Source organism: Sander vitreus, chromosome 6 (assembly GCF_031162955.1).
Source record: "Sander vitreus isolate 19-12246 chromosome 6, sanVit1, whole genome shotgun sequence".
NCBI lineage: Eukaryota > Metazoa > Chordata > Actinopteri > Perciformes > Percidae > Sander > Sander vitreus.
Genome location: NC_135860.1, coordinates 6724250 through 6751020, shown reverse-complemented (window position 1 = coordinate 6751020; position 26771 = coordinate 6724250). Strand labels below are relative to the sequence as shown.

Genomic DNA, 26771 nt, shown 5'->3' with positions numbered 1-26771 from the left:
TGTTTCGTAAGTAGCGTACTATTTGGCAAAGACGCGTTCAGTTCCTATAAATGGGAGTGACTTACGAGCAAAAACCTCCAGAGCCTCTGTTGATGAGAAAGAGGAATAAGTTTACTGAAACACGAGTATTTAGGAAGAAACACTCAGTCACGGTTGATGTAACATGTAAACACATATACACACACACATATATATATATATACACACACACACACACACACACACACACACACACACACACATATACACACACACACACACACAGGTCCGTCTGACCCTTCAGCTTTATGTGCTCGATCGGATCATTGTAGGTTCTGATGAAGGGATTCCGGCGCGTGGAGAGGGAAAAAAAAAAAGTTAAGAAATAATTTTCTGGTAATATAAAAATGATAAATCCATAATTATTCCAGAGTCGGGCACTATCCCTATTGCACCAAGCAGTCTCCCTTTCTTCCTCTGCACATTCCGGCAGTAACTGAATAAATACACTACTGCATCGCCAATATCGAAATCCCACCCTCAGGGCAATGACTTTTTTTCCATTGGATGTGGCAAACAAAAAAGGCCTTGTTTTTCAATGTCAGGAGACAAGGCAGAGAGCTCAAGCATCATTAACATAAGAGCAAACATGGATGCCATTCATTCTAAATGAAACTCTACCATTTCTGAGAGATTTTACGCAAGATGTAGAAATTAATAAGGTGCGCATTTGAAGTGCATGCCCAAAAGACAAATACTGTATTGAAAAATGTACTTACGCATAAACTCCAGGCAAGCGAGGCATTTCCCCACTGCAAGCACAGACCCCTGCATGGACATTTCTCAACCAGATGACCGGTGCTTTTAATTAACTAAAGTTATAAATCTAATTTACAGGCTGTTTGTATGTTTAAACCTCTCATCCTGTCCCGGGACTCCAATCAGTCCACTGCTACTGAAATCCCTGCAGCCCCACAGCTTCATGGGCTCACAGAAAGAGGGTTGCCTTGGGTTAGTGAGATTTCCCAACCCCCTTACCCAGCAAACAGAGAGAAAAAAGGCAGGGGGGGCAGCCCCAGTGCCAGCCATCTTCTGTTGGAGTGGCACTGACCCTGCTGCCAGGGGATTGGTTATTCTGTGTGCTCGGTCAGTGGTGGGCATGGGGCCCGGGACAGAGAGGAACACAAGAGATGATGGGGGGGGGAGAGAGGCAATGCCTAGAAAGACTTCACATGAGGAGTTCAGAGAGTTCAGGTCTCTGAGCATTATACACCTGTGTGCACCATTTTTGCACCTTAGAAGCCTTCAAATTCACAGATCGGTTACTGAATGTCTCACCAGTATCTGAAGCACCAGGCCCTCACCAACCCAGGCCCGTGTCGTTTTACTCTTCAGACCCCCAGAAGAAAATAAACGGTTTCATAGTATTGTTCACAACGAGTAAAGTCACTTGATGGAATGCTCATATAAGGATTTTTTGGATAGTTGTCAATTCATTTTCCGGCACAGAACAATAGTAAGAAGAAACAAGTCGTCATCATCTTATATGAGTTTCTTTTTATTGTTCAATGCATGGCCACACACATATACTGCTTTTCTTTTGCACTGTGCATGATGGGACAGTCACTATGGAAATGGTGATGTGGATGGGATACATTTAAAAGTTTACAGGAGTCGAAACACAACCCACATTCCTCTGGGAAAGTCAGCTGGCCCCTCTCTTCTGAGCCTCTTTGATGACTAGCTACAACATGAGGCTATTCAGCTTCTATCTCCCTCTAACATGACACCTTGATAAATAAATTCTGGATTATAAGTTTTTTTTCCCCCCCATTTTAAGAACTGAAGGATTTGTTCAGTGGATCAATGCACAACAACAACCCATTCCCTTAAACATTCTTGCATATCTCATTCAGATTTAGCTTACAAAAAGCAAATAAACAACATTTGGGTACAAAAATAAAATCCAAATTAAAACTTTTAACAGGGCAACACCTGTCATGTTTTTTGTTTTGTTTTTTTTCCTCTTCTCATACAGAGATAGCACAATACATAAGTCACTGGTCACAAAAGTGCACCGCAAATAAAGAAAAAACAAAACCAAAATAAAAATAATAATAATAAAAAAAAATAATAAAAAAAAAATAAAAAAAAGAGCCACGTAGGAAGGAAACCAATCCCGGAGAAGTGTACATATGTCTTCCTCAACCTTTCCTTGAGGCCTATATGAGCTATAAGACTCCTGGCTTGTTTTGTAGAGCTGGAAGCCTCGGGTGTCAGGTGGACAGAGTGTGTTTTCTCTATCATTAAGTTGTCTTCATACACCCTCGAATTTCCAAAAAAAAATGCAGCCCTACCAGACTCGCACATTTTTTTTTTTTTACCCTGTTTTCTCAATACAGACTGAAGGGAAAGGGAAGAAGGGAACAGAATCCAAACCACTGCTCTAAACATCTATATGGATTCATCTGAGTGTGAATGTGTTTATGTGTGTGTGCGGTTTCTCTCTTGACATGTATGTACTCATTTGCTAACATATACAGTGTATTCCTGGTTAGAGTGTGAACCAGGGGCACTTAAAAGTTGTGTAGCGTTCCCCCCCACTGTTTCCGCACCCCGACCACTAGGGGTCACTCTTTATGTTTAGGATTGGGAGGTGGGAGATCTGCTCTTCTTATAGCGCCGTTTCGCCTGCATTTCTCTTTTTTTTTTTTTTAAACTCCACTGCTTTAACTTTTCCACCCCTCTAAGCTTTAACTCTTTCCTTCGATTCAGCTTTCTTTTGAGTTGATTTTTGCCTTGCCTAGATGCAGATACACACAGAGCAAAAGAGTGGGAGAGAGAGAGAGAGAGAGAGGGAGCGAGTGTTGTGATCGATCAGCTGTTTGCAGCGCCGACAGCTGCCCCCGTTTGACCTCTCAGCCAATCTCCTTCCACTGCCGGTAGAACGCCACGATGTTCTTCAGCTCCATGCCCGCTGATCCTGCCGCCTGGATCGCCGCCTGGCATGGGAGGAAAATAACAGACATGCAAATGTGCACATAACAAAAATATGTAAACAAAACTAAGTACAAAATATCCTCAGTTTTTACACATTGCTTTTACATACATTTCTTAGTCATTACAGTTAATTCAAATGTTTTTCTAACACAAGTCTAACGATTTCTTGAAACGAAGAAAAGAATAGAAGATTAGAAATGTCTGTCACGCGTAATAGATACACTCTTAAAGTCATAAGGGTATCTGTGTGCTTCAACAGAAGTGTTTGTTGGATCGTCCAACAGCATCTTAACTTCCAACTCCCCACATCACCAGGTGGCTGTGGGATCTGTATGAACATTGAAAGGACAGCACTGGAGCAAAAACTGAACAGCATAAAGCTTTTTCCACATTCAGTTCTCAATCCATTCAGCCTCTTTTTTTTTTAACGTTTATGTTAAACAGCTCTTTGTTTCTGTATTTATTGTTTATTTCATACTAATGTTCAATATGTTTGTTTTGTATGCACCAACCACCAAGGCAAATTCCTTGTAAGTACTTACTAGGCAATACACCTTTTTCTGATTCCGATTCAGGAGAGGACAAATTTAGAATTTCTTTTACACTAGTCGTGGTGGAAAATGTCACTTTGCTGAGTGTTTGTTCCAGTCTGCAGCGTAACAAAATGCAGTGAGTGACTGACCTTCATTGCTGCTGACCGAGTGCAAAGCTCCTCCACTTGATGGCCAGTGAGAATGGTCACCATACCGGCTGTATCTTCATCTCCGTTGCTCTGGGAGACAGTTAGCTGACGACAGCTGTCCACCATCTTGTAAAAATGCCTAGGAATAAATAAAATAAAAAAATAATACAAAAAGAGGACCAATCAAAATAGAAGTCATAGTCATCCAATGAGTATTTTAGAATACACAGAGCAGTAACTGGAGAAAGGATAGCATGGTTTACCAGGCTTCAATGTCCTGACGTTTCAGTTTCTCTCTTTCAAAACTGCGACCAGACTCCTTCTGGCAGCGTATGTACCTGCAGAAGGATGTGATACAGAATGTTTAAGAAATCCGCCAAAATAAAGGGAGTTTTATGGAGTAAAAAGTGAGGTTTGTGTTCATGTACTAGCAAACAAAAAAAAAAAAAAGTCATCCTAAAAGAGTGCAGCGAGAAGCTCCATCAGTCACCACACACGTAACACAAACACCCACCTGTTGCCTTTGCGAAATTCAGACTCCAGGAAGCGGATGCCATCCCTCGCACCGGCATTTTCCTTCTTCAACCTGTCTAGTCCATCAATCACTACAACACAGAAGTAGTCCAGATTAAGTGCCCGAGCAAACAGTCACGTCAGCGAAATTTCAATCAGAAACCGACTTTGTGAAAACAAAGAATTACTAGAGTCCAAGGTGATGTCTTCAAATAGCTTGTCATGTCTGACCAAGTGCTCCAAAATGACATGTAAATGACAAAAATCAACAAATCCTCACATTTCCAACAAATACAGTATTTGGCATTTTGCTTTGCTTGACAAATAATTTAAACAACTATTGTGCAGAAAAGTGTGAGATTATACTCTAAACCTACAAAAGAAACATATATCTGTGACAATATAAGAAAAGCAAGAGAGGCACACATGATAGTGACAGTGGATAGACAGGAAAGGTGGGCCGCAGGTCGGATTCGAACCCGGGCCGCTGCCTACATGGGGCTAGAGGTCGCCCCAAATATTGGGTTTTGAACAGGAAATGCACTTAATAAAAATACAATCTGAGGCTAAATGTCCAGAATAACGACACTTTGTTTTTGCAATAAACTTGTGTATATCGTTGTGTTTGTGTATATCTTTATTTCGGCAGGGTTCCTTAACATAAATGTACCTTAAGACCTCTTCAATACTCATGATATGCTATGATTTAAAACCCATTTCACAATTATACCAGCCAAAGTATGAAAGTATAATGGAAGACCAGTAGGGATGAAATGGCCTAGAATTATTTATTATTTTATCCCATTATTTTGTAGTACTTCCCTGCAGTATGTAAAAAATAATCTCTAATGATATAATTAATAAAATGCACACAAACCTGGACCCGCATAAGTGGCAGAAAATGATTAATTCATTGAACTTTTTGCTAAAATCGACACTTGCACCTTAAGAGACGATGAGTTTGCTTGCTACTGTAGCGAGCAGTAGTGACAGTGTTTGTTACAGGTCTGACAGTGCTGCCTGAAACTCCACAAAAAAGGATTGAACAGCTTTCAGCAACAATCCCACTTTAAATTTTAAAAGGCGTACTGTATAGCGTCTCCCAAAAACTCGCAATCGGATACAAACACATTTTTTAACTAACATCTCTTTCTATGCCAGGCTTCTGTAAGTTAAATTTGAGAATTTTTAAGACCTTTACAGTATATGAGGAAACTGAATTCAATGGTTTTTAAAGACTTTTCAGGTCTAATACCAGATATCAAGTAACATTATGTGAGATTACTGAATGGAAGATTTAGTCATGTAATACAGGAGGAGTCTGTATTGTATTTGGCATGACTGTCCCTCTCTACAGTAATGTCAGAGATCATGAAAAGCACCCCTGCAAATCATTAAATCACCACTAATCTACCTTGTTTAATATGCTACTCACCATGCTGCTCAGGACAGACAAAGGATGAGGCAATCAATGCACTGACCTGTCCGTGGGATGATGATGATGAAGCAGCCGCTGCTGGCCAGCTGCCGGATGAGGTTCAGATGCTGGCAGAGAGCAGCTGTGTCAGGCACCAGGTAGGGAGACATGGACGACTGGGCCTTAGGCTGCTGAAGGCTGCCCTCTAGCTGCGATACCTCCAACTGCAGGGATCAGACAGAAAAAGAGATCCAACAGCTGATGATGTGCAATTAATGTAAGATGGTTTTTTGGGGCATTTTTTAGGCCTTTATTTCTATAGAACAGCTTAGACTTGAAAGGGGAGGGGCGGGCGGGAGAGAGAGAGAGAGAGAGAGAGAGAGAGAGAATGACATGCAGCAAAGGGCCGCAAGCCAGAGTCGAACCTGTGCCCGCTGCGTCGAGGAGTAAACCTCTATATATGGGCGCCCGTAAGATGGGTTTTATGGTCAAAGAAATATAATACAACCATCTCAGAGCTCCTACAATGTTTGCACTACCTGCATCAGATGATTGTGGCGAGTGTTCAGTGAGATTTAGACTGATGTCAGCTGGTTCATGTTCTGGTCAAACAATATGCCTGCTTTGTTCTTCACAAAGTGGCTCTTACACTCAATAAAAAGGTAACCATATACTATTTCTGTATATTGTCTAATCAATTTCCATACACAAGAAAATACGTTATATGTTTCAACATTTTCTATATCTCAAACAAAACACTGGGAACTGCTCTTTTGGCAGTGATGACTATCAGCACACAGCTGGGTCTTTGTTGTATGATTGCTCAGATTTAAAAAGGAAAACACAGACAGGGTAAACAGTCAGTGGAAAGCGATAATATTAAAAACCTGTAGTCGAAGCTGGGCCATATCCCTCATTAAGCGATTTCGACGAGCCTCCTCTTCAGCCTGGACAAACAAAGATAAAGACAGGAGAGTCAACAACAAAAAGCAACAGCTGCTTTGCTTACAAGTAAAAACCCATTTTGGTTCCAGGTCATAAATTAAACATTCTTCACATTTATTTAGTTCAACAGTTACACAACCACCCAATTTTTCCTTTCTAAACTGCACACAGAATAACGAGACTTGACTGAATGCAAGTGCCCTGTGGTTCTTCTTCCTTGCTGTTCTGTTCAGATGTCACCCACCATTCGGAACTGGGCCTTGGCCTGCTGCACCAGATTATCCTGTACGGATTGGCTGATGCTGGTGAATATGCCCGCCTCTGGATTGTAGTGCAGCACGTTGCCCTGGAGATTCGTCAGGAAATGGCCAAAACTGCGAATGCAACACACACGCACTACACACTGAAGGAAAGAGAAAGAAGAAAATGTTTTATTGCTTCTATGTTATGTTTGGTAATACAATATTGTGTTGGATAAATTACATTTAAAAAAGGACTTTAACCACAAATACAACATGTTTTGAGTGTGTAACGAAGGGCCTGTGTGTGTGTGTCTAATGTTTCATTGTCCTGTGAAAGCTGGGATAATGACAGATAAACCTAGATGTCTTAAATACAGAATATACATACCAATGGTTTAAAGATGCTCTAATTAATATTTTCATGTAAACAAAAGAACGATCTTAAAACGATCAACCCGTCATCATAGCTGCCAATCCATTTTCGACCAATCATTTCAGCTCCAGTCTGAATTACTGAGCTAATTTCATTAAATCTTTTAGAAATGTTTTAAAAATAGTGGCAGTTTTTGTCACCACCACAACCATGCACTGCCCAGTGAGTGACGTGCTTGACGTTCAGAACATTAATACAGCAGAAAACAAACATTTGCCATGTAAAGATATAATGGAGTAATGGCGTCCTGAGCACAGAATGAAGTCGCACTCCCTGTGTGCGCTGTAATCCAAGCTTCTGCTAGCCGGTCCGGCAGCGCATGCATGTGGCCATGTGGGCGTGAAAAACCATTGGTATTTCACGAATTGGGAGAGGTCTGTGAGAGCTGTGTGGAGGCAATTCCACTTTATTTTTCCTTCAGTATTTCGAGTATAGCCCCTTTAAGTAAACTAGTTTTGGTTCAGTGTATAGATTTTCCTGAAATTTCAGTAATGATTTGAATATTGTCCATGATTTGAATATTGTACACTGAAAATAGTTTTGTCTAAGATAATAATACTGTTTTGATATTTGCCAACTTACTGGCTCACAAAAAAGGCACCACAGCTGGCAAAAACCAAGTGCCATGATTCTACAATAATAAGATGGTAATTGGCATGGTGGATCTGATGCCTTCTGGTTGTTAGCCGATGTTTTCGACCAACAATGAACATCTGTTAAGACTGAATCCTGTGTGCATCTGTGTGCTCGTGTGTGTACCTCCTGTAGGGAGCTGAGAGAGGGGTTGCGGCGTGTAAAATCAAGACGGCGGTGAGCTACGTTGAGAGCAGGCAGGTGTCGCAGAGCCAAATCCTCAGGCAGCAGCAGACTCTGGACCAAACCGGGCTGCTCACACTCATTTAACAGCTCTGTCACCTCTGCGTTCAGGCCGAGCTCTGCAGCACACACACGGATACATAAATAAATGAGCTGTAGACTCAGAGCACAGTCAAGTGTAAAAAAAAAAAAAACACAGGAAGACAAATATTCATTGTGAGAGCTAAATATTAGCAATGTTTGTTAAGTGAGTGCTCACAGTAAAGGGATGGAATAAGATCTTGGGATTATGGACAACAATAATATCACAATAATCATAAGATATACATAAAAAAAACATTTACCAACTTGGAAGATCACATGTTAAATAATCACTACATTAATCAGGCAAATATTCTCAAATTCCTTTCAGATCTCATTTTGCTAAAGCATGTAATTGATACTTGCTTTTTAGCATCACCAACTATACACACACACACACACACACACACACATTACAATTTAATAATATGACTAAATAGGCATGGGCCGGTTACCGTTTTCAAGGTATACCGCGGTTTGAAAAAGTCAAGGTTTCAAAACCACTAACATTTTCCGTCATACCTTTCCTAAAGTATGAGCTGTTTTTTTATGAGTGGTCAAGGAGAGAAACTGCAGTTTAGTAATCCGTCTCCCTGCCAGTGTGCAGTGTGTTGAAAAATAAAATACATTGTGTTCAATGGGAAACAATGTTTTTTACCCAGACATTTAAAAAAAAAAAAAAAATACCGCAATACCGTAAAACTGTGATATTTTTGCTGAAGGTTCGTCAGAATCGTATACCAGCCCATGCCTATGACTAAACCATTAATTAGATAAGACCAAATAATAATATTGTTAATGATAAAAATATAATTCTCTTTATAAAAAGGTTAAAAAAAAAAAAAAACAACAAAAAAAACACATCTGTCCGCCAACACCTCTAACTTTTACAGATTAAAATGGGTTTTTTAACTAGTTTGTTTGATGCACAAAAACTAAATGTAAAAATGACTCCATAAAGTGACTGGCCAAGTCAAGAAATAGTTCCAGCATGTTTTGTCATGTAGCTACGTGTTGTTTGTGGGTGACTGCAGATGGTGTTGTTTCCCCGTTAGGCAAAGCTGATCACCTGCTATCTCTAGCTTTACATTTAGCATGAGAGTGGTACCAATCCTCTCATCCAACTGTCCTTTAAAATAGTAGTTTAGGCAATGTCTTCACCCAGTGGCTCAACAGACATTTTACTATTAGTGGACCCAGTGGGAATAAAACCTGGACACGTATGAGCGATCCTGTGCCTACTAAGCCATACAGAAGTATAAATCTCTTTGCAGTGCAGTCTTTCAGTTACTCACCAGCCTCAAGAATCTTGCTGCCATCTGGTAGCAGGTTGAGCAGCACAGACAGTCGGTTCCACAGGCTTTGAGAACTCTGCAGAGAGAACCAGTTTGTTAAATATACTTCTAAAATGTCAATGTTAATAGAAAAAAAAGCAGGACATTGTGCCCCCTCACCTGTGCACACATAAGGATAATGTCGGTGTTTGTTCTTAGCCAATCAACAAAGACCTTCACCACCTGAATCAACCCTTGATTGGTAAGGATCTCCATCTTCTCTAAGAGGGTTTTCTCACTATGTACTGATGGGGTACTGTGTTGGCTGCCTTCCGAATCCGAGTCCAAGTCTAGAGGAGGGGACACAATAATTAAGCAAAAAGACAAGTTTGAGTAACTGTGGGAAAACCCACACAAAAAGGACAGATAATATGCAACATTGAGGTAAAAAGCACATTACCATTTTCATTGGTTCCGTTGGCAGTACCAGGGTTCATATCGCAGGGTGAATCCCCAGGGGGAGGGGGTGTCTCTTGGGAGGGGGGAGCAGAGGCGTCAGTAGGGGTGGGAATACCAGGGGAGGATGAGCCTTGAGGCCTCAACAACATGTTGCTGAAGGTTGGCGCCAGGCGGAAGCAGCGCTTTGCCTGGAAGAGTTGTGAGGACATGGCCTGGAGGTTGCTGCTGATGCTGGCGTCGCTGGGCATGAGAGGCCCGTTGGTGGTCGGGGGTGTGTCGCCGTCTCGGATGCCTCCTTCTTCCTTGGGTTGGTCTTCATCTTCCTCGTCGTCCTGGTGCTCCCGCGCCTGACCCTCCAAGTTGTCGGAGTTTTCCGTGTCCTCTATGTCTTCCAGGTCTGAGCGAGACTCCTGGCTGTTCATGTCCGAGTCGGTCTCTACATCAAACGCCGTCCCTCCTTCCTCCTCCTCTTCCTCTGAGCTATTCCCCCAGCTGACCCCCTCACCCAGGGGTACTCTCTTAGGCTCCTTCCTGATGGATGGAGGATTGGGCGGGGTTCCTGTCGTGGTGGCACCTGTGGAGTCGGCGCGACCCCTTCTCTCGTCATCGTCATCTTCATCCTCTTCACTCTCAAAGCCTTCGCTCAAGTCACTTTCATCCTCTCCTCGAGTGTCCTTGCGGGCACAGCGGCGTCGGCGGAGTCTAGAGAGGCGGGTGTACTTCTTCTTCTGTCTCTGTTTCTCTTCTTCCAACTTGCGCTGTTCTTCCACACTGCAAAGCTTTTTGGCGCCATCCCTTTCACAGCCATCTTCATCCTTCTTCTCCTCCTCATCTTGTTGCTCCAGGGAGCCATTCTGCAGAGGCTTGTCATCAGAGCGATCTGTCAATGGAGCGGACAAATCCCTCATCTCCAGGTCATCTAAATAAAAAAGGAAAAATTGTACTTTTTCGGTTTTCATTCAGTTTTTTTTGGCAAAGATGTCTTCTGTACTTCTAACTACAGTACATATTTCCCATTACATAAAAAATGTTCTCCAAGGGGTTAGTCCTGAAAGAGTATGTCAAAAAGAATTAAGAAATGTCTTCAACTTTAAAATTGCTCGTGACTTGTAAAAGCTTTGCATATAGCTGTAGTTTGACAAAAAGCAGTACTTTCAAGCCTAAATAATGTTGCTAATGAGAATACACTGGGATTGACGAATTGATCTACGTATGTGGCAGACACTGGCCGGGAGATTTCCTTTACTGCACTGACTTATTAGCCTTGAACTAACTTGTAGCTGCATTTGATTTCATTTCTCTCTCTATGTATGTAGACAGGAATTTCCTCTCTCACCTGTGGCGTCAGTGTGAAGTGGCGGCACCTGACTCTCCGCTTCCTCCAGTTCAGCCTGCAGCCGAATGTTGACGTGGTTCACCAGATGGGAAAACAGCGCCAGAGTGAAAGCTATGGACGCACTGTACTGCTTTGATCCTAAAGACACAATACAACATTTGTTAATAAAACAAATTATCTACGTACTTCTTAATAACTACCAGAAGACGCCATTTCCTGTGGCGGTATGAATCTTACGCATACTCATTGCATATATCGGTTACGTTCTTTAGTTTTACATCTTTATATTTCAAGTAAGTCTCCAAATGTTTGTTTGGGAGTCGATCCATCACAGATCCACTATGATGGCAAGAAACGTGGACAACTTTAGTGGGTGTTTTGGACAGAGTTGAGTGGCCTTTTTTGGCTAGTTAAAGCTCTAGTGCGTAGTTTCTGTTGCCCCCATGAGGAATTCTAAGTAATGACAACAACACTGCCGGAGCGTCCACATGATACACATGACGCTCAATAATATCAATAAATTACGCACTAAAGCTTTAACTGAAGAACTCCACAGAAATAAAATTGAGTCCGGATGGTGACTTCTTCCTCTGCCATTAATTATTCCAATCATCATATCATGTAGATATACAAGCCCACTGACGATGATACTGAAACAGAATTGCCGCTTTAAAAAGGACATTTAAAAGAAAAACATTACCGTTTGTTCACTACTCGGTTATATATATACAGTGGGGCAAAAAAGTATTTAGTCAGCCACCAATTCTGCAAGTTCTCCCACTTAAAAAGATGAGAGAGGCCTGTAATTAAAAATAAAAAAGAGACAAAATGAGAAGAAAAAAAAATCCAGAAAATCACATTGTAGGATTTTTAATGAATTTATTTGCAAATTCCTCGGGAAAATAAGTATTTGGTCACCTACAAACAAGCAAGATTTCTGGCTCTCACAGACCTGTAACTTCTTCTTTAAGAGGCTCCTCTGGCCTCCACTCGTTACCTGTATTAATGGCACCTGTTTGAACTTGTTATCAGTATAAAAGACACCTGTCCACAACCTCAAACAGTCACACTCCAAACTCCACTATGGCCAAGACCAAAGAGCTGTCAAAGGACACCAGAAACAAAATTGTAGACCTGCACCAGGCTGGGAAGACTGAATCTGCAATAGGTAAGCAGCTTGGTGTGAAGAAATCAACTGTGGGAGCAATTATAAGAAAATGGAAGACATACAAGACCACTAATAATCTCCCTTGATCCGGGGCTCCACGCAAGATCTCACCCCGTGGGGTCAAAATGATCACAAGAACGGTGAGCAAAAATTCAAGAACCACACGGGGGGACCTAGTGAATGACCTGCAGAGAGCTGGGACCAAAGTAACAAAGGCTACCATCAGTAACACACTACGCCGCCAGGGACTCAAATCCTGCAGTGCCAGACGTGTCCCCCTGCTTAAGCCAGTACATGTCCAGGCCCGTCTGGAGTTTGCTAGAGAGCATTTGGATGATCCAGAAGAGGATTGGGAGAATGTCATATGGTCAGATGAAACCAAAATAGAACTGTTTGGTAAAAACTCAACTCGTCGTGTTTGGAGGGGAAAGAATGCTGAGTTGCATCCAAAGAACACCATACCTACTGTGAAGCATGGGGGTGGAAACATCATGCTTTGGGGCTGTTTTTCTGCAAAGGGACCAGGACGACTGATCCGTGTAAAGGAAAGAATGAATGGGGCCATGTATCGTGAGATTTTGAGTGAAAACCTCCTTCCATCAGCAAGGTCATTGAAGATGAAACGTGGCTGGGTCTTTCAGCATGACAGTAATCCAAACACACCGCCCGTGCAACGAAGGAGTGGCTTCGTAAGAAGCATTTCAAGGTCCTGGAGTGGCCTAGCCAGTCTCCAGATCTCAACCCCATAGAAAATTGGAGGGAGTTGAAAGTCCATGTTGCCCAGCGACAGCCCCAAAACATCACTGCTCTAGAGGAGATCTGCATGGAGAAATGGGCCAAAATACCAGCAACAGTGTGTGAAAACCTTGTAAAAACTTACAGAAAACGTTTGACCTCGGTCATTGCCAACAAAGGGTATATAACAAAGTATTGAGATGAACTTTTGTTATTGACCAAATACTTATTTTCCACCATAATTTGCAAATAAATTCATAAAAAATCCTACAATGTGATTTTCTGGATTTTTTTCTCATTTTGTCTCTCATAGTTGAAGTGTACCTATGATGAAAATTACAGGCCTCTCTCATCTTTTTAAGTGAGAGAACTTGCACAATTGGTGGCTGACTAAATACTTTTTTGCCCCACTGTATGTATGTATGTATGTAAAAATGTATTAAATCATATCAATAATTAATATCAAAATGTATTAAAAATTATTTTGGAAGACAAAAAATGGTGAAACACACACCAGCCTTAACATCACACTTGCACTAACCTCCCTTCTTCAGGCTGTGCACCACCATCAGACAAGTGACCACCATCTTGAAGACGAGGGTGTCCGGCAGCACGGGGCAGGAGCTGTCAGCGTGCTGCTGCTGCTCCTCCTCCTCCTCGCCGGGGGAGTGGTGAGCACCGCCATGGGGCGCCGTTGGCAGGTAAAACAGCACCAGGTTGAAGTCCTCCAGCACCGACTGGCAGAGTGACGTCAGCTCCGTCTCCATTAGACTACATACAGACAGAGGAGGGGAAGCAATGTCATGAAAATGAAACACTAAAAATACGATGTCACAATCTTACCCCTATTTTCCAATGGGCGCGTCTGCCACGCATTGTGGAGGCGCCGTGACCTACGCGAACAATCGCGGCTATTCAAGTCAATGCATGATATTCCACCAGCAGCGCTGCGTCCCAGAAGCATGTGTCTGATGGCTCTCTGCTCCGCTAAAGATACGCGCCAGATCTACTTTTCACGCAAGGTGTTCGGGCCCAACATCGTACATGTCTCCTCTAACACAACGGACGACGAGAGATTCATCTTGGAGGTGGAAAAACATAATAGACACCACAGATCTTTTTCATAAGGACAACGCCAGAAAAGAAAGGCATGGAGTTTAATTGCAGGAGTGCTTGGAGTGGAAGGTAGATACTAGCTTAATAAACATGCGATTGTTCTTTCAAGTACTTGTAGATATGATAAAATCTGAGAGTCAGGCAGGCAAGACGCTCCGCTTCTGAGACCCTCCCGGTGTGGTACGGCGCGTGGCGGAGGACGGACCAAAACCGGAACCGGACCAGGTGCTCATGAACTATAAAGTACAGTTTGTTGCTTGTTAAACCAGTCTGAATATTTTTACAGGTAGTAAACACTAGAACACCTCTGTCCACACTTAACAAAAGCAAATATTTGACTTTGATATCAAGGGTGCAGGTAAAGCGCCTGACACACTAACCCAACGGCTGACCGTTGGCAGAAAAGGCAGTCGGACTGATCAGTCGGCTCCCCGAGGTGCAAAAACACACCGAAGCGACGCCGACTTAAGTGTGTAATACGTCTCCATAAAAGCAGGTGGCACTAATCTGTATTGTCGGCAGCTGATTGGACGAACGTGTCACGTGGGTCTGGCTGCTCCCGGATTTTTCAACGGGGCATAATGGCGGCTCGTTCAGAATACAATCTCATATTTTACGAAGATAGTCCCCGAAACGTGTTTCTGAAAACATTTTAAGCGAGAAATAGGCCATGCAGTTGCTGAATTTGTCTTCATTTCAGATTTTGAGAGGCTTAGTCATGCTCATCCCGCTCGTCATTTCTGGGTTAGCACTCCACCAATCAGATTGGTCATGGAATCCGACTGCCCGCCCTCCGACGCAACATGTCAGGTCGGCCAAAATGAAGGCCGACAGCTCCTCGGACGGATGACGGCACGGAACACACCGAGCAAACTCGAGTCACTGACCTCGCCAGACTGTCCGACGGCCGATATTCGGATGGGTGTGTCACTGCCTTAAGAGATTACATACATAAACAGTATGTAGTCTGTAGTCTTAACATACCAATGAAATGGTTAAGACTTATTTGCACTGTGGACTGGTTCTAAAACAGTGGAGTGGACTCACCTGTTCTTGGGCTGCAGCAGGCTCTGAAGGTACATGAAGCTCACCAGGAGGCGCTTAATGTCTTTTGATCTGCAGAAAAAAGTCATAGCAATATAATGGAAATCATGGATTACAGATATGTTAATTTTGTATCATAATTCTATGAATCAAATTGAGCATTTTCTTTCCATTTTACATTTTTCTTTTTTTTTTTTTTTTTAAGAGACACCTGTGCATGTTGTAAAAATAACCCAAGCAAAAACTTTAATGGAAACAGTGGTGTATTGAATGTCCTATTGTTTGCAAAGTGTTTCAAACAAGGGCACTCTATTACTGCTTTTACTTTTGCTAAGACAGTCTATATCCTCTTGGTAAGTGAATAGAAAAAAATAACGAGACCATTTAAAGGAGAAAGCTTAAAAATATAGCTGGACATTTTGGGAAATATGCTTATTTGCTTTTTTGTTGTTGCTGAGAGTTAAATGAGAAGATCAATACGACCCTCATGACTTTACACTAAAAATGAAGTTTGAGCCAGCAGCCTTTACCATAAAGACTGGACGCAGGGGCAAACACCTGGCCTGGGTCTGTTTACTTGGTACACAAACAAAAGGTATGGACTCAATCTCCTCATCTAACTCAATGAAAGCATAGTAACATAGAATGAACACATAATGCAGTTTCTCACTGTACACACACCACAGCTGAGTTAAGCGTTATTCATGTAAATGAAATAAAGACAGCATTGATTTCTGTCCAGGTGGTAAAAGAATGTGTTAATCCTATTTGCTCCATGCAAATAATCCCATAATAGACAAGCAACATGACCTTTTTACACTCTTTTCCAGAGTTTTTTTTCTTCAAGCATTTTACATGCTTCATTTGTGTGCATATTCACCTTTTATTTCTACTGATTCCTCTGTTACTTTTGTTGTGTCAACAACATAATTTCCCCACAGGGATCATTAATTATCTAATCCCATCTGCAGAGAGATGCTGCTTTATCCCACCACTGGTTAGAGAGCCTTTATGATTCAAAAGGCAAGCGAGTCGGTAATTATGTGAAAACCCCAGATGTCAATTGGGACTAGGTTAAAATTACTCTGGGATTTCAGCACAGTGAAGTCAAATTAGTCTGTTTATTTCAGACTGATTTTTACCAAGCAAGCCAGAGAAACCCATTACTGATACCACTGCTGTCCAGAGAGGGCTCGTGGTCTAAGGAAGCCTCAGAGGAACTTGCGGATGTTTCTTTGGACTTTTCAGAATCCTGTGATTCCTCCTCACCTTTGTCGAGATGGAGACAGCTTCTTCATTTCCTGCTTCTTCACTTGGTGGTACATCTTGGCAGCTTTGTCAAACAGGCGCTTCAGGTTGCCATAGGCACCCTCAAAGGGGGCCTCTGATTGGATGCTAGCACAGATACAAACTCTGTTAAGACTCCTAACTTAGTGGGTTGTGGTTCAATAGTTAGCATCACACGTAATAGTACATAAACATTCCTCACCAGCGTAGGTAGTAGTAGGTTGCTTCAACATTGTAGAACTTGCTTCCTGCCAGTGTGCCCAGTTGGTTAAAAGGCATTCCTATCGACAGGTGGGTGAAATGGGTAAATAAGGCAACCTTCATTTTTGGAGATGCCTGATGTGGACAGAATCATTACCTAATATTTTGTCTAATTACCTAAATGTTCTGCTCAATCTTTAAAAAAAAATTGTTGCAGTGCTATAAGCCAAGATTTGGAGACCACAAATAACATGTAATAACTTAACAAAAAAACTAACATTACATGATATTTGGTGTTGATGACCTTATGGGTCCTTTCAGGATAATAGTAGCAAGAAGTAACAAAATCGTTAAAATGAAGGTCACAAGACTGACACACATACAGTCATGTGAAAAAATTGGGACACCCATGCTAAAGTTGACTAAAAAGAGGAATAAAAAAAAAAAATCATCTTTTGCAAAATGATCTTAATGCCTTAATTAAAAAAATTAGGAAAAATCCAACCTTTAAGGACACCAATTTTCTTTGTGAATGAATAATGTATCGCAAATAAATAAATGTTCTTCCTTAAAATACAGGGGGCATAAATAAGTACACCCCTTCTTTTTTTTTAGATTGGTAAGTACTTTGGTCAACTATGGTTGTTTTTAAATGTGCTATATAAATAAAATTGAACTTGATTTTATATATATATATATATATATATCTCAGTATGGATCTAACTCTTGGCAAGAAAGCCAATAAAAGGTATTTCCTCAAATGCCAAACTATTCTTTAAGCAATTCTTGATCACATAATGTACATGCGATCTAAACATATAAACAGAATAAATATTTTTCAGTGGCCTTCTTCAATTGCTTTTTCTTTTTTTTTTTACAGAACCATGGGTAACATTGTTGTTATTCGTCTGGCTACTAAAGGAATCACGTCTGATGAAAGCATTTCCACAGCTTACAGAAAGCTCTCCCAGCTCAGAAAACAAACTTTACCAGGTTCTCCCTGGCCATGGCAACAGCAAAGTGCTGTGATAAAGGGTAACTACCGTTTTTTTCAACCTGGATGGTTTTGTGTCTAAGTGACTGATGGGGAACAACAATTTTTGACATTGGTCCAGTATTAAGCAAGATCTCTTCAATCGGCAGCGGCGAAACAAGCTACAATGTAAGTTAATAGGGCAATTGTCCAGCTTGTATTTACCTTCACAAAAGTGCTTGTTTTGCCACTGACAGGCTCATATTAATATTCTAAGTATCTGACAACATTATGGAAAGGATCCCTTCAGAGATACACCTTTAAAACCTCTTTGAGACCTTTCTGCTTAACCAGAAACAGCTCTAAAGTAGGGATGTCACGAGAACCGATACTTGCGATATAAAAATGACAAAACACCGACAATGCCCATTTTTTTTGAAGCACCGTAAGCACTCTCAGTCTTCAGTCACTTAGACACAAAAACATAGAAAAATAGGTTCCAGGTTGAAAACTTGAAAGAAATCATACATTACAGTCACTCACCCATGTGTGGCATGACGGACAGCGCCTGATGGTAAAACCTTTCTGCCAGCTGCTCGGCCTCCACTCCAGCAAGTTCATTCTGATAACGGGCTGCAGAGGAAATATTAAAATAACAGAAAAAAAGCAATAATAAATGTTAACATCAAGATAGACTTTGGCTAAAACTAATTTCTATTTTCTTTTATATGTCAAAGGCAAACCGAAAACGGCGCAGACATAATTCCATTTGCTTCTGTAATTCTCAGCTTAATAATGTGAAATCAATAAAAAAAAAAATACTGATATCTCTGTAAACCAACCAAACAGCCTCCTGCCAATTATACTCTATAGCTGAGCCAACATTCCCCACGCTAAATGACACACACATGCTGTCTCACACCTCTACAAGCTGGGTAGAGAGATGATATAATTGCATATTCTTTTATCATGTTATTACCTAGATCTCCAAGGTAGACCAGACAGCGATGACAGGCCATCTGTGCCCACTCCATCTCCTTGGGGGTGGCTGACACTGGTTTCTTTCGGCCTGCGGGGAACAATTACGCAATGTTTTTTCTTCTTCATTTAAAGCATTTAGCTAATGCACTTACCCAAAATGACTTGGAGTTATGTGACAAAAGAAAACAAGCTTAAATTCCAGCAAAGCAACAATTTGCAATCAGCAGAATGATCTGAATGTTAGAGACAGCACCCAGTTATTACTTCAAAACACAGTTTCTCCTTCCATGACGTGGTAATGTCCACAGGTGCGTTTGTTTTAGGTGGCCAAAAACATTTATATATTTCTTAATAAAATAAACTTCATGCTGGGAGACAGGATTACAGCCCCTACCTGGTATTAGCCCCTGTTGTCTGATGACATCTGAGGCAAAGGACGAGTACCGGCCGCACCGTACCACAAAGTTGGGTGACCCTGCACCTGTCTGTTTGTCTTCGCCGACAATAGACTGACTTGGCACGTGTGCTTTGCATAGTGCAAGGGGACACTGACATCTGATACGGATTGAATTCAGACAATGGACACAAACACCCGGTCTGAATGCAATGGTGTGATCACACTATTCATTATCTGAGTAGGTAAAAGTACATTCTAATACCAGCTGTAAATGACGCTCCAGTGGACGCTTCCAGTTTGAGCAGTTTTAATATTAAATCCACAAGTATCAAAATATTCATAATACCAAGCTGAATGGGTTTTTCACACGAAAAAGCTAATCTGAATAGTGCAAAGAAAAAGCTATACGTATGTGGATTTAAGTTCATTTCTCACTAGAAGAGAGTGCATTAAAAAAACAAAAACAAACTACACTGTAATAGAAGGCAAACATGTTGAGCTGTTAGTATTCCAGTAAGCCATTAAAGTGAACCAGCATGCACAACACCAGGATCCTGAAACCGGCGCAGCTAAATACAATCTAGCTATCATTCACACCTGTGCTTTTCCCAGTGTTACTTGTCAAAACCTCTTAAGTGAAAAAGGCCTGTAAGTGATCAAGATTTCTAAATTCAATGATTTTTTTTTTTTTTAAATGGACATGCATATTTACAAGCATGTACGTATGTATGAATGTTACACATCCTTCTGACAAACAAAAGATTATTTTTTTTGGGCATTTTTAGGCCTTTATTTTCACAGGACAGATGCAGACATGAAAGGGGAGAGAGAGGGGGAATGACATGCAGCAAAGGGCCGCAGGTCGGAGTCGAACCCGTAGCCGCTGCGTCGAGGAGTAAGCCTCTATATATGTGTGCCTGCTCTACCAACTGAGCTCACCCCGCCACTCACAAACATTTATTAAGAGATTAGATGCTGCTTGCACGTTTGAATGTTCTACATCTGTGTGTCTGTGTTTTGCGTATCTGACCTATCAGTGGGTCTGTGACGTGGGTCCAGTCGATGCAGTCCTGCAGCTCCAGCTGGTAATGTGACTGGATGTATAGCAGCAGGTGCTGGTAGAAACCCACGCCGGCAATCAGGTGTGTACGGTAGGCACACTCCAGAGCGCTGCGACTGTGGATGTGCTACAGTGGAGGAAAAGAGAAAAGAGAGAGATGAGCCAATACATTAGAAATGCAAACCACAATAATAAACAGGATCTACGTTGCATACAGACTGTAATTTACAATGAGCATCAAAAAGGCTCAAAAGCATTGAACACTAAAATATGCGTGTATAAAAAAAAAAAAATTCATACTGAATGAAAAAGATAAAGTTTCAATAATCGTGATTATATTTTTTTCCCATAATCAAGCAGCCCTACAAGACCTGTAAACAGACTTGTATGTATAAAATCAGTGGAGTTACCCTATAGGAAGAGACTTCTTAACTTACACACGTTTAAACAAACAAATGTGCAACAAATGAGTAAAACTCAACTGCAGATGACATTCAAAAATTTCAATATTCAAGTTTACAAGCAACTGAACACAGGGTGAAGCACACACTTATTACATCATTAGAACAGAATTCTTCATTTGATGAGGGCAATAATGTTTGATGGTTTTCCCATGTTGTGTCCAATAGCAGAGCAAAGTGCCAACAGTGAAGAGGTTTGATTTACATGCATAACAGGAACACACTCTTGGTACTCTATGGAGGTATGTTACACACCAGTGACCACAAAATGGCAGATATAGTAGAGTTGATCTTCAAGTGGCAGCCAGGATGTTAAGCCAGCTAACAGAAAAAAAATGGTTGGCTAACACATGCAAAGATGATCTTTTCCACAGCTGCAGTGCCAGTTACCTTCTTGTTGGTCTTGATAACCTGGATGACCTCATAGTAAACCTTCCTCCAGAGCAGCTCCTCTGCCTTACGGCCGTAGTCAACAGGGTGAAGAAACATTAGCTTCACACAAAGCTCCCTCAGCCTGAAAACACACAGACAGAAAAACAGACTCACACATGCATCAGTTAAGGGGGGAGTTGGGTCACCGGTTTGACAAGTAGACCAATGAGTCAACCTAGTATCACGTGAACAGGTGAGGCTACGTAAGTGGGCATTTTTTCATGATTAATTGAGTGATTCACCCGCAGCTTAATCAATATTGAAAATTATCATTATTTGCAGCCAGCCCTCCTTCATACAGTAGACACTACACTACATCAGTGACAACTGATGATTCTGGTAGTGTCGGACAAAAATCACTAATAAGCGTGGCCCTCCCTTCTACGACACCCATGGTCTGTGTAAACTGATTCAGAAGTCAGAGTTGTGCACCAGAGTATTGTGATGAAACCTCAGTCCCCACTTTATGTGTGCAGTTAATAACAAGATTATGTTACTGTACTTAGTCAAGTACATGCAGTGTTTGTCATTATCTCCTCTTCGAAGAAATGATTCTCTCTCGCTTAGTTCTTCTATTCTTCAATGCCAAAGAGGATAATATAATACTCAACAGTAATATGAACCTCACCTTGCACCAACGGGCTAAATTATCCCATTTGCAAGTGAAGTACAATATATAACTACGGCTCTTACCCTATCATGTCTTGGGGGAACTGATCACTTGTGGGTACCTCTGAATACAGGTGCAAAATTATCCCAAAATATGTGCAATGGAATCTGATCACTTGTGCCACAAGTGTGTCAAGGATGCATATGCCCTAGTATTGTAGTGTAAATGCACATGCAACAAATACTTAATCTAACAATTATTTTCTTTTTTAATTGATGTCAGAAAATAGTGAAAAATGGCCATCATAATTTCTCAGAGACAAAGATGAGGTTTCTAAATGTCTTATATGTCAGACCAACAGTGCAAAACCCAAAGATATTTTAATATACTATCCTATATGACAAAGAAAAGCAGCTAGAACTAGCAAACGTTTAGCATCTTTAATAAAAAAAAAAAAACAGACCACAATGAAGGCTGATCTAGTCAACTTTTTAGAGTGCATGTTGGTTCCCAAGGCATTCACTGGGCGAAACAAGATACCATCTCCTCTGTCTCCCTGTCTGTGTGGCCACACGGTCCAGTAGTCGCTTTTTCACATTTACCTTTAACTTCCACTTTTTGAGGTTTTGGTTCATTGTATCCAGTATGAAAATAACAACTTGGATCCTGTTCACAGGTTGTATGACTAAGCACAAATTAGTACGTTTATCTTTTTTGTTTAGTCTTGCAGAGATCACAATTTCTCACAGATCAAATGGTAATATTGAAGCATAAATGGTTAGATTTGATATATAAGACATGTTTCTAATGCTAATAGGGTTAGGGTTAGCTAGGGTCAGCTAAATGAACCAGAGGTGAGCCACCGGCGACTGGTTTATTGGTTTAAACAGGAACATTCAGAACCACTGGCCAGATGTTTAAGTTACACTCCTGCCTCCTTTCACAAACATTGCTGAGACAGCTGGACATACTTGTTGCGAAGGCTGATGTTCTCCGGCTTGAAGACCTCTCTGTAGGATGCTTTGCTGGCGATGATGACATCCAGCTTGTGCACAGATTCCACCACAGCCCTGGGTAGCGTTGGGCAAGAGAAAGCATTAGTTAGCATAATGACAAGGTTAACGCTGTGATCTATTGCTGCGGGCTATAATGCTAGCAACCATCCTGTTTCATTTCTTTGTAATAAACGCAGTAATGAAATGCAGCTTAATAATTTATCAAAGCTACACAAAGCATGATGACTGCCCGGTCAGATTTATCTGATGTTAGAGTTAACGTTACACTGGCTGAGAATGCGGGGATGTTGGGCTACTCATTGTCGTGACAGGTTACTGAATGGAGGAAAAGATGTACCCTTTCTTGTGGTAGCAAACATTGATTGGCTAGCTCTAAGTTAGCCAGCACAATAACGTTCAATTAGCACCTTGGTTAGCAACGCAAAACGGCCTTACAACTTACCTGTAAAGCCGCTTGATGAGAAGGACTTTCGCCTCTGGCTCACTGTCCTGCACCGGTCCACTCATATTAGCGCCTAGTCAGTTATTTGATCACACGCTCCAGCGTTTGGTCACCGCTTCCTTCAGCCCTCCCGACACGCAGTTGTCAGGGCTACTCGGGTTTGTTCCCCGGCAGTGACAACCGTGTTGATAGCCAGCTAGGGCTAGCTATCAAGATAACGTTAGCTTTCCTCCCCTTCCCTCCGAGTCTCTTTCGTTTCTTGTGTCCTTTGGCAAGACCCCCTCTACCCATCCGTTCTGAAACCCGGGTAGGAGGGGGTGCCCTATAATTTAGGCTCTTCCTGGTCAGCTAAAACGCTCTGATGTGCCTCTTGTGTTGTTCCCTATTCCAGCCATTGCTACGAAGGCGGCCATTATTTCTATCAGGCAGCGACCGCCTGAATACCGCGAGAGTACAGAACACAATCACCAGATTAAATGAAGGGTTGCCAGGTTGTCTACAGATCCCCCACTTTCGAAAATCTTGATGAAAACATTTACTTTGCCAATAGATATTATACATTGTTTTACTTAAAATACCAAAGTACTCATTGTGCAGAATGAACAATTTCAGATTATGAATCACTGGATTATAATTATTGATGTATTAATGTGTACACAACATTAATGTTGCAGCTGTTAAAGGTGGGACTAATTATAATTTCTTGATATTGCTGTGTAGCCTCGCCTATAATAATATATCATAATTTATTAGATGGTTTGTATTTGTATTAATAATCCAAATCTACAAAGTAACTACATCTGTCAAATAAATGTAGTGCAGTACAATGTATAATATTTGCCTCCAAATCTACCATTTAGTGGAATAGAAGTAGCCTATAAAGTAACAGTTACTTCACCACTGCGTGTTTGTCTGAAATCCAGTGGTGGAATGTAATAAGTACATTTACTCAAGCACTGTAGTTAGGTACAATTTTAAGGTACTTTTACTTTACTTGAGTATTTTGATTGTATGCTACTTTATACACTCTACTCCAGTATTTCATATACTCCACTACATTTCTCTGATAGCTGAAGTTGTTACTTAACAGATTTAGATTTTACAAACAAACATATGATCAATTTATAAAATATGAGTGTGCTTAAGATTAAAAAATCCAAAAGTATATAAAATACTTAATAATTTGATACATATAACTCTTAAAGGGACCATTTTTCCCAACAAGCACCTTTACTATAATATTTTCAGTATGCCTACATTTTGCCTGAATACTTTTATACTTTTATATATGTATATGCAAATTACATTACAGTTGTGTCACAAGCAACATTAGTTCTCTTCAGTTCCCAATTTTGCATCCATACTTCCATCATTTGTATCATTCCTTGTCTTTTTTCCTTACAAAGGAAGTTGATGAAAAAAACTGTTGCTACTGAAGGCAGAATTATGTAGTTACAATAATTCTAACCCAAACACTTCTTTTAACCTAACCCTAACCTTAACCCTTCATAGCTAGCTAGCTGCTAACTTACATGTTGGTGCTTGCGCAATATGTCAGTTTTGTTTGGTAACTAGGTTTTTTAGTTAACTAGATTATTTTTGGGCTTTTTCCACCTTTATTTTGATAGGACAGCTAGGTGAGAAAGTGGAGAGAGAGGGGGAAGACATGCAGGAAATTGTCACAGGTCGGATTTGAAACCCTGGACCTCTGCGTCAAGGCATAAACCTCTCAGTATATGTGCGCCTGCTCTACCCACTGAGCCAACCCTGCCACTCGGAAACTAGGTTAATAGAAATGCAGTCCTAGGACTGCGTATTCAAACTGCAGCTTACTCTAATGCAGGATGGCATAGTGACCATAGCCACTATAAACTCTGTTGTTGTAATTCCTCCTGCTACCAATAGAGGTCTATAAAGATCACACATCATTTTACATCCCCATAAATGCAATATTAAGGTGACAGAGAAATGGCATTTTGAGAGACACTTGCTTCCTAAATTTAACACATTTTCATGTGTTTCCTGACTGTGGAAACAGGGTACTGGTATGGCAGATGATGATGGAGGGGATCACTGAAATATGTAAGTCAATGGGTAGAGTTAGGGAGAAAAATATAGTTCTATAAAGATGCTTATTTACAGTGTAATGGTTTTGTTGGAATTATGTAATGTAATGCTGTTTTCCAGGAGGTAAAAGTGATGTAATTCTGATATAAATACATACAAAATGAAAACCTTATTGGTCATTTCATTGTGACAATAATGTTCTCCAGAGTTTAACCTGGCAGAATAATTACATGAATGTATTTGATGCTCAGGTCTGGAGCAGGTTAAGGTGGAACTTACAGCTCTGTTTGTTGTTTTTACACAGCATGAACTGTCTATTGCTCCTCCAATGTGCAATTTGTGTGCTCTGTCCAAACTCAGAAGTTGCCAACCCACTAAGGAACTGCAGGCGATTAAGTGTAGGAGGATGAGGATAATTACAAGCTTGCTATAATCAGTCCAGTTCCCAGATCCTGCCTGCCATCCTCATTCTCAGCACCTTAGCTGAAGAGAGTGTGAGGAAAAAATCTGCTCTGCTCACCAAGAGAAAAATCACAGTCCTGAGACACAGGACACATGTAGATGACCCAGATGAGTGAGTACTGTGTGCAACCACAAGCTTGTAAGTCCAGAAAATGAATCTTTCTATTGCAAACATTGGAAGAGCAGATCAATAACTTGAATTTAGTTTTCAGATATAAAGTGTAGTATTTGTGACTTGATTGAAGATTGTTTCTTTACAAACCTTGCATGCCGTGAGTATATCCATACAGTAGTGCTGAAACAATTAGTCAATTAATCAATTAGTTGATCGTCTGAAGGTTAAATGACAACAATCTTTGAGTCATTTATCAAGCAAAATACCAAACCTTTGCTGGTACCAACCCTTTCAAATGTGAGCATTTTTGGCTCTCTGTTTTATATGATTGTAAATTAAATATTTTGGGAGTTTGGACAGTTTCTGTTCTGGGAAATCTATGGTAAAACCAATTTTCTGACATTATATAGATTAAACAATTTATCAACTAATCAGGAAAATAACTTGTGTAAAATATTGTGGCCCTAGTCTACAATGAAGTGACCAAATATTATTCCAGACAAGATGTTTCCTACCATTTAAAGGATAAGGCTTGCGATATTCTATATTTTTGTCCATTCCTTCATTCGTCATCCTTTGTCCATTCCTGCAATATAAAATAGAAATGTATAGCATCTTAGTATAAAAGAAATGGACATAGCTTCCCGGTCTGAAAATTGAAGCCAATGCAGAAGTGCCTTAATCCTGCATTCTTTTTAATGGCCAGCAGGGGCGACTCCACTGGTTGCAAAAAGAAGTCTGATTGGCCTGATGTCCATCCATCCATCCATCCATCCATCCATCTTCATCCGCTTATCCGGGGTCGGGTCGCGGGGGTAGCAGCTCCAGCAGGGGACCCCAAACTTCCCTTTCCCGGGCCACATTAACCAGCTCCGACTGGGGGATCCCGAGGCGTTCCCAGGCCAGGTTAGAGATATAATCCCTCCACCTAGTCCTGGGTCTCCCCCGAGGCCTCCTCCCAGCCGGACGTGCCTGGAACACCTCCCTAGGGAGGCGCCCAGGGGGCATCCTTACCAGATGCCCGAAC

The 26771-nt window shown here is 41.1% G+C and overlaps 1 protein-coding gene across 1 annotated transcript; it reads right to left on the bottom strand.

Annotated features, from left to right (window-relative positions):
* Positions 1 to 1516: 1516 nt before the first annotated feature.
* Positions 1517 to 23534, bottom strand: smg5 (SMG5 nonsense mediated mRNA decay factor). The gene is made up of 22 exons (XM_078252237.1): positions 23101 to 23534; positions 22614 to 22712; positions 20991 to 21114; positions 20110 to 20266; positions 18681 to 18770; positions 18245 to 18334; positions 16730 to 16808; positions 16510 to 16635; positions 15244 to 15312; positions 13622 to 13851; positions 11178 to 11315; positions 9843 to 10760; positions 9563 to 9732; positions 9404 to 9479; positions 7971 to 8146; positions 6781 to 6939; positions 6479 to 6538; positions 5656 to 5815; positions 4176 to 4266; positions 3925 to 3999; positions 3662 to 3800; positions 1517 to 2981 (listed from the first exon to the last, which is right to left on the bottom strand). Exons 1-22 carry the CDS (start codon positions 23163 to 23165, stop codon positions 2898 to 2900), a joined length of 3375 nt encoding a protein of 1124 aa, XP_078108363.1. The 5' UTR covers positions 23166 to 23534; the 3' UTR covers positions 1517 to 2897.
* Between the last annotated feature and the right edge of the window lie 3237 nt (positions 23535 to 26771).

Bases quoted from the DNA above. Each gene is read 5' to 3' on its own strand.
- smg5 (XM_078252237.1), bottom strand. From the start codon at position 23,165: ATGAGTGGACCGGTGCAGGACAGTGAGCCAGAGGCGAAAGTCCTTCTC. The intron at 5,816-6,478 runs GTTTTTAATATT...TGATCCCTGCAG, and splicing joins TGGCCCAGCTTCGACTACAG to TTGGAGGTATCGCAGCTAGA. The intron at 4,000-4,175 runs GTGGGTGTTTGT...ATCCTTCTGCAG, and splicing joins GAATTTCGCAAAGGCAACAG to GTACATACGCTGCCAGAAGG.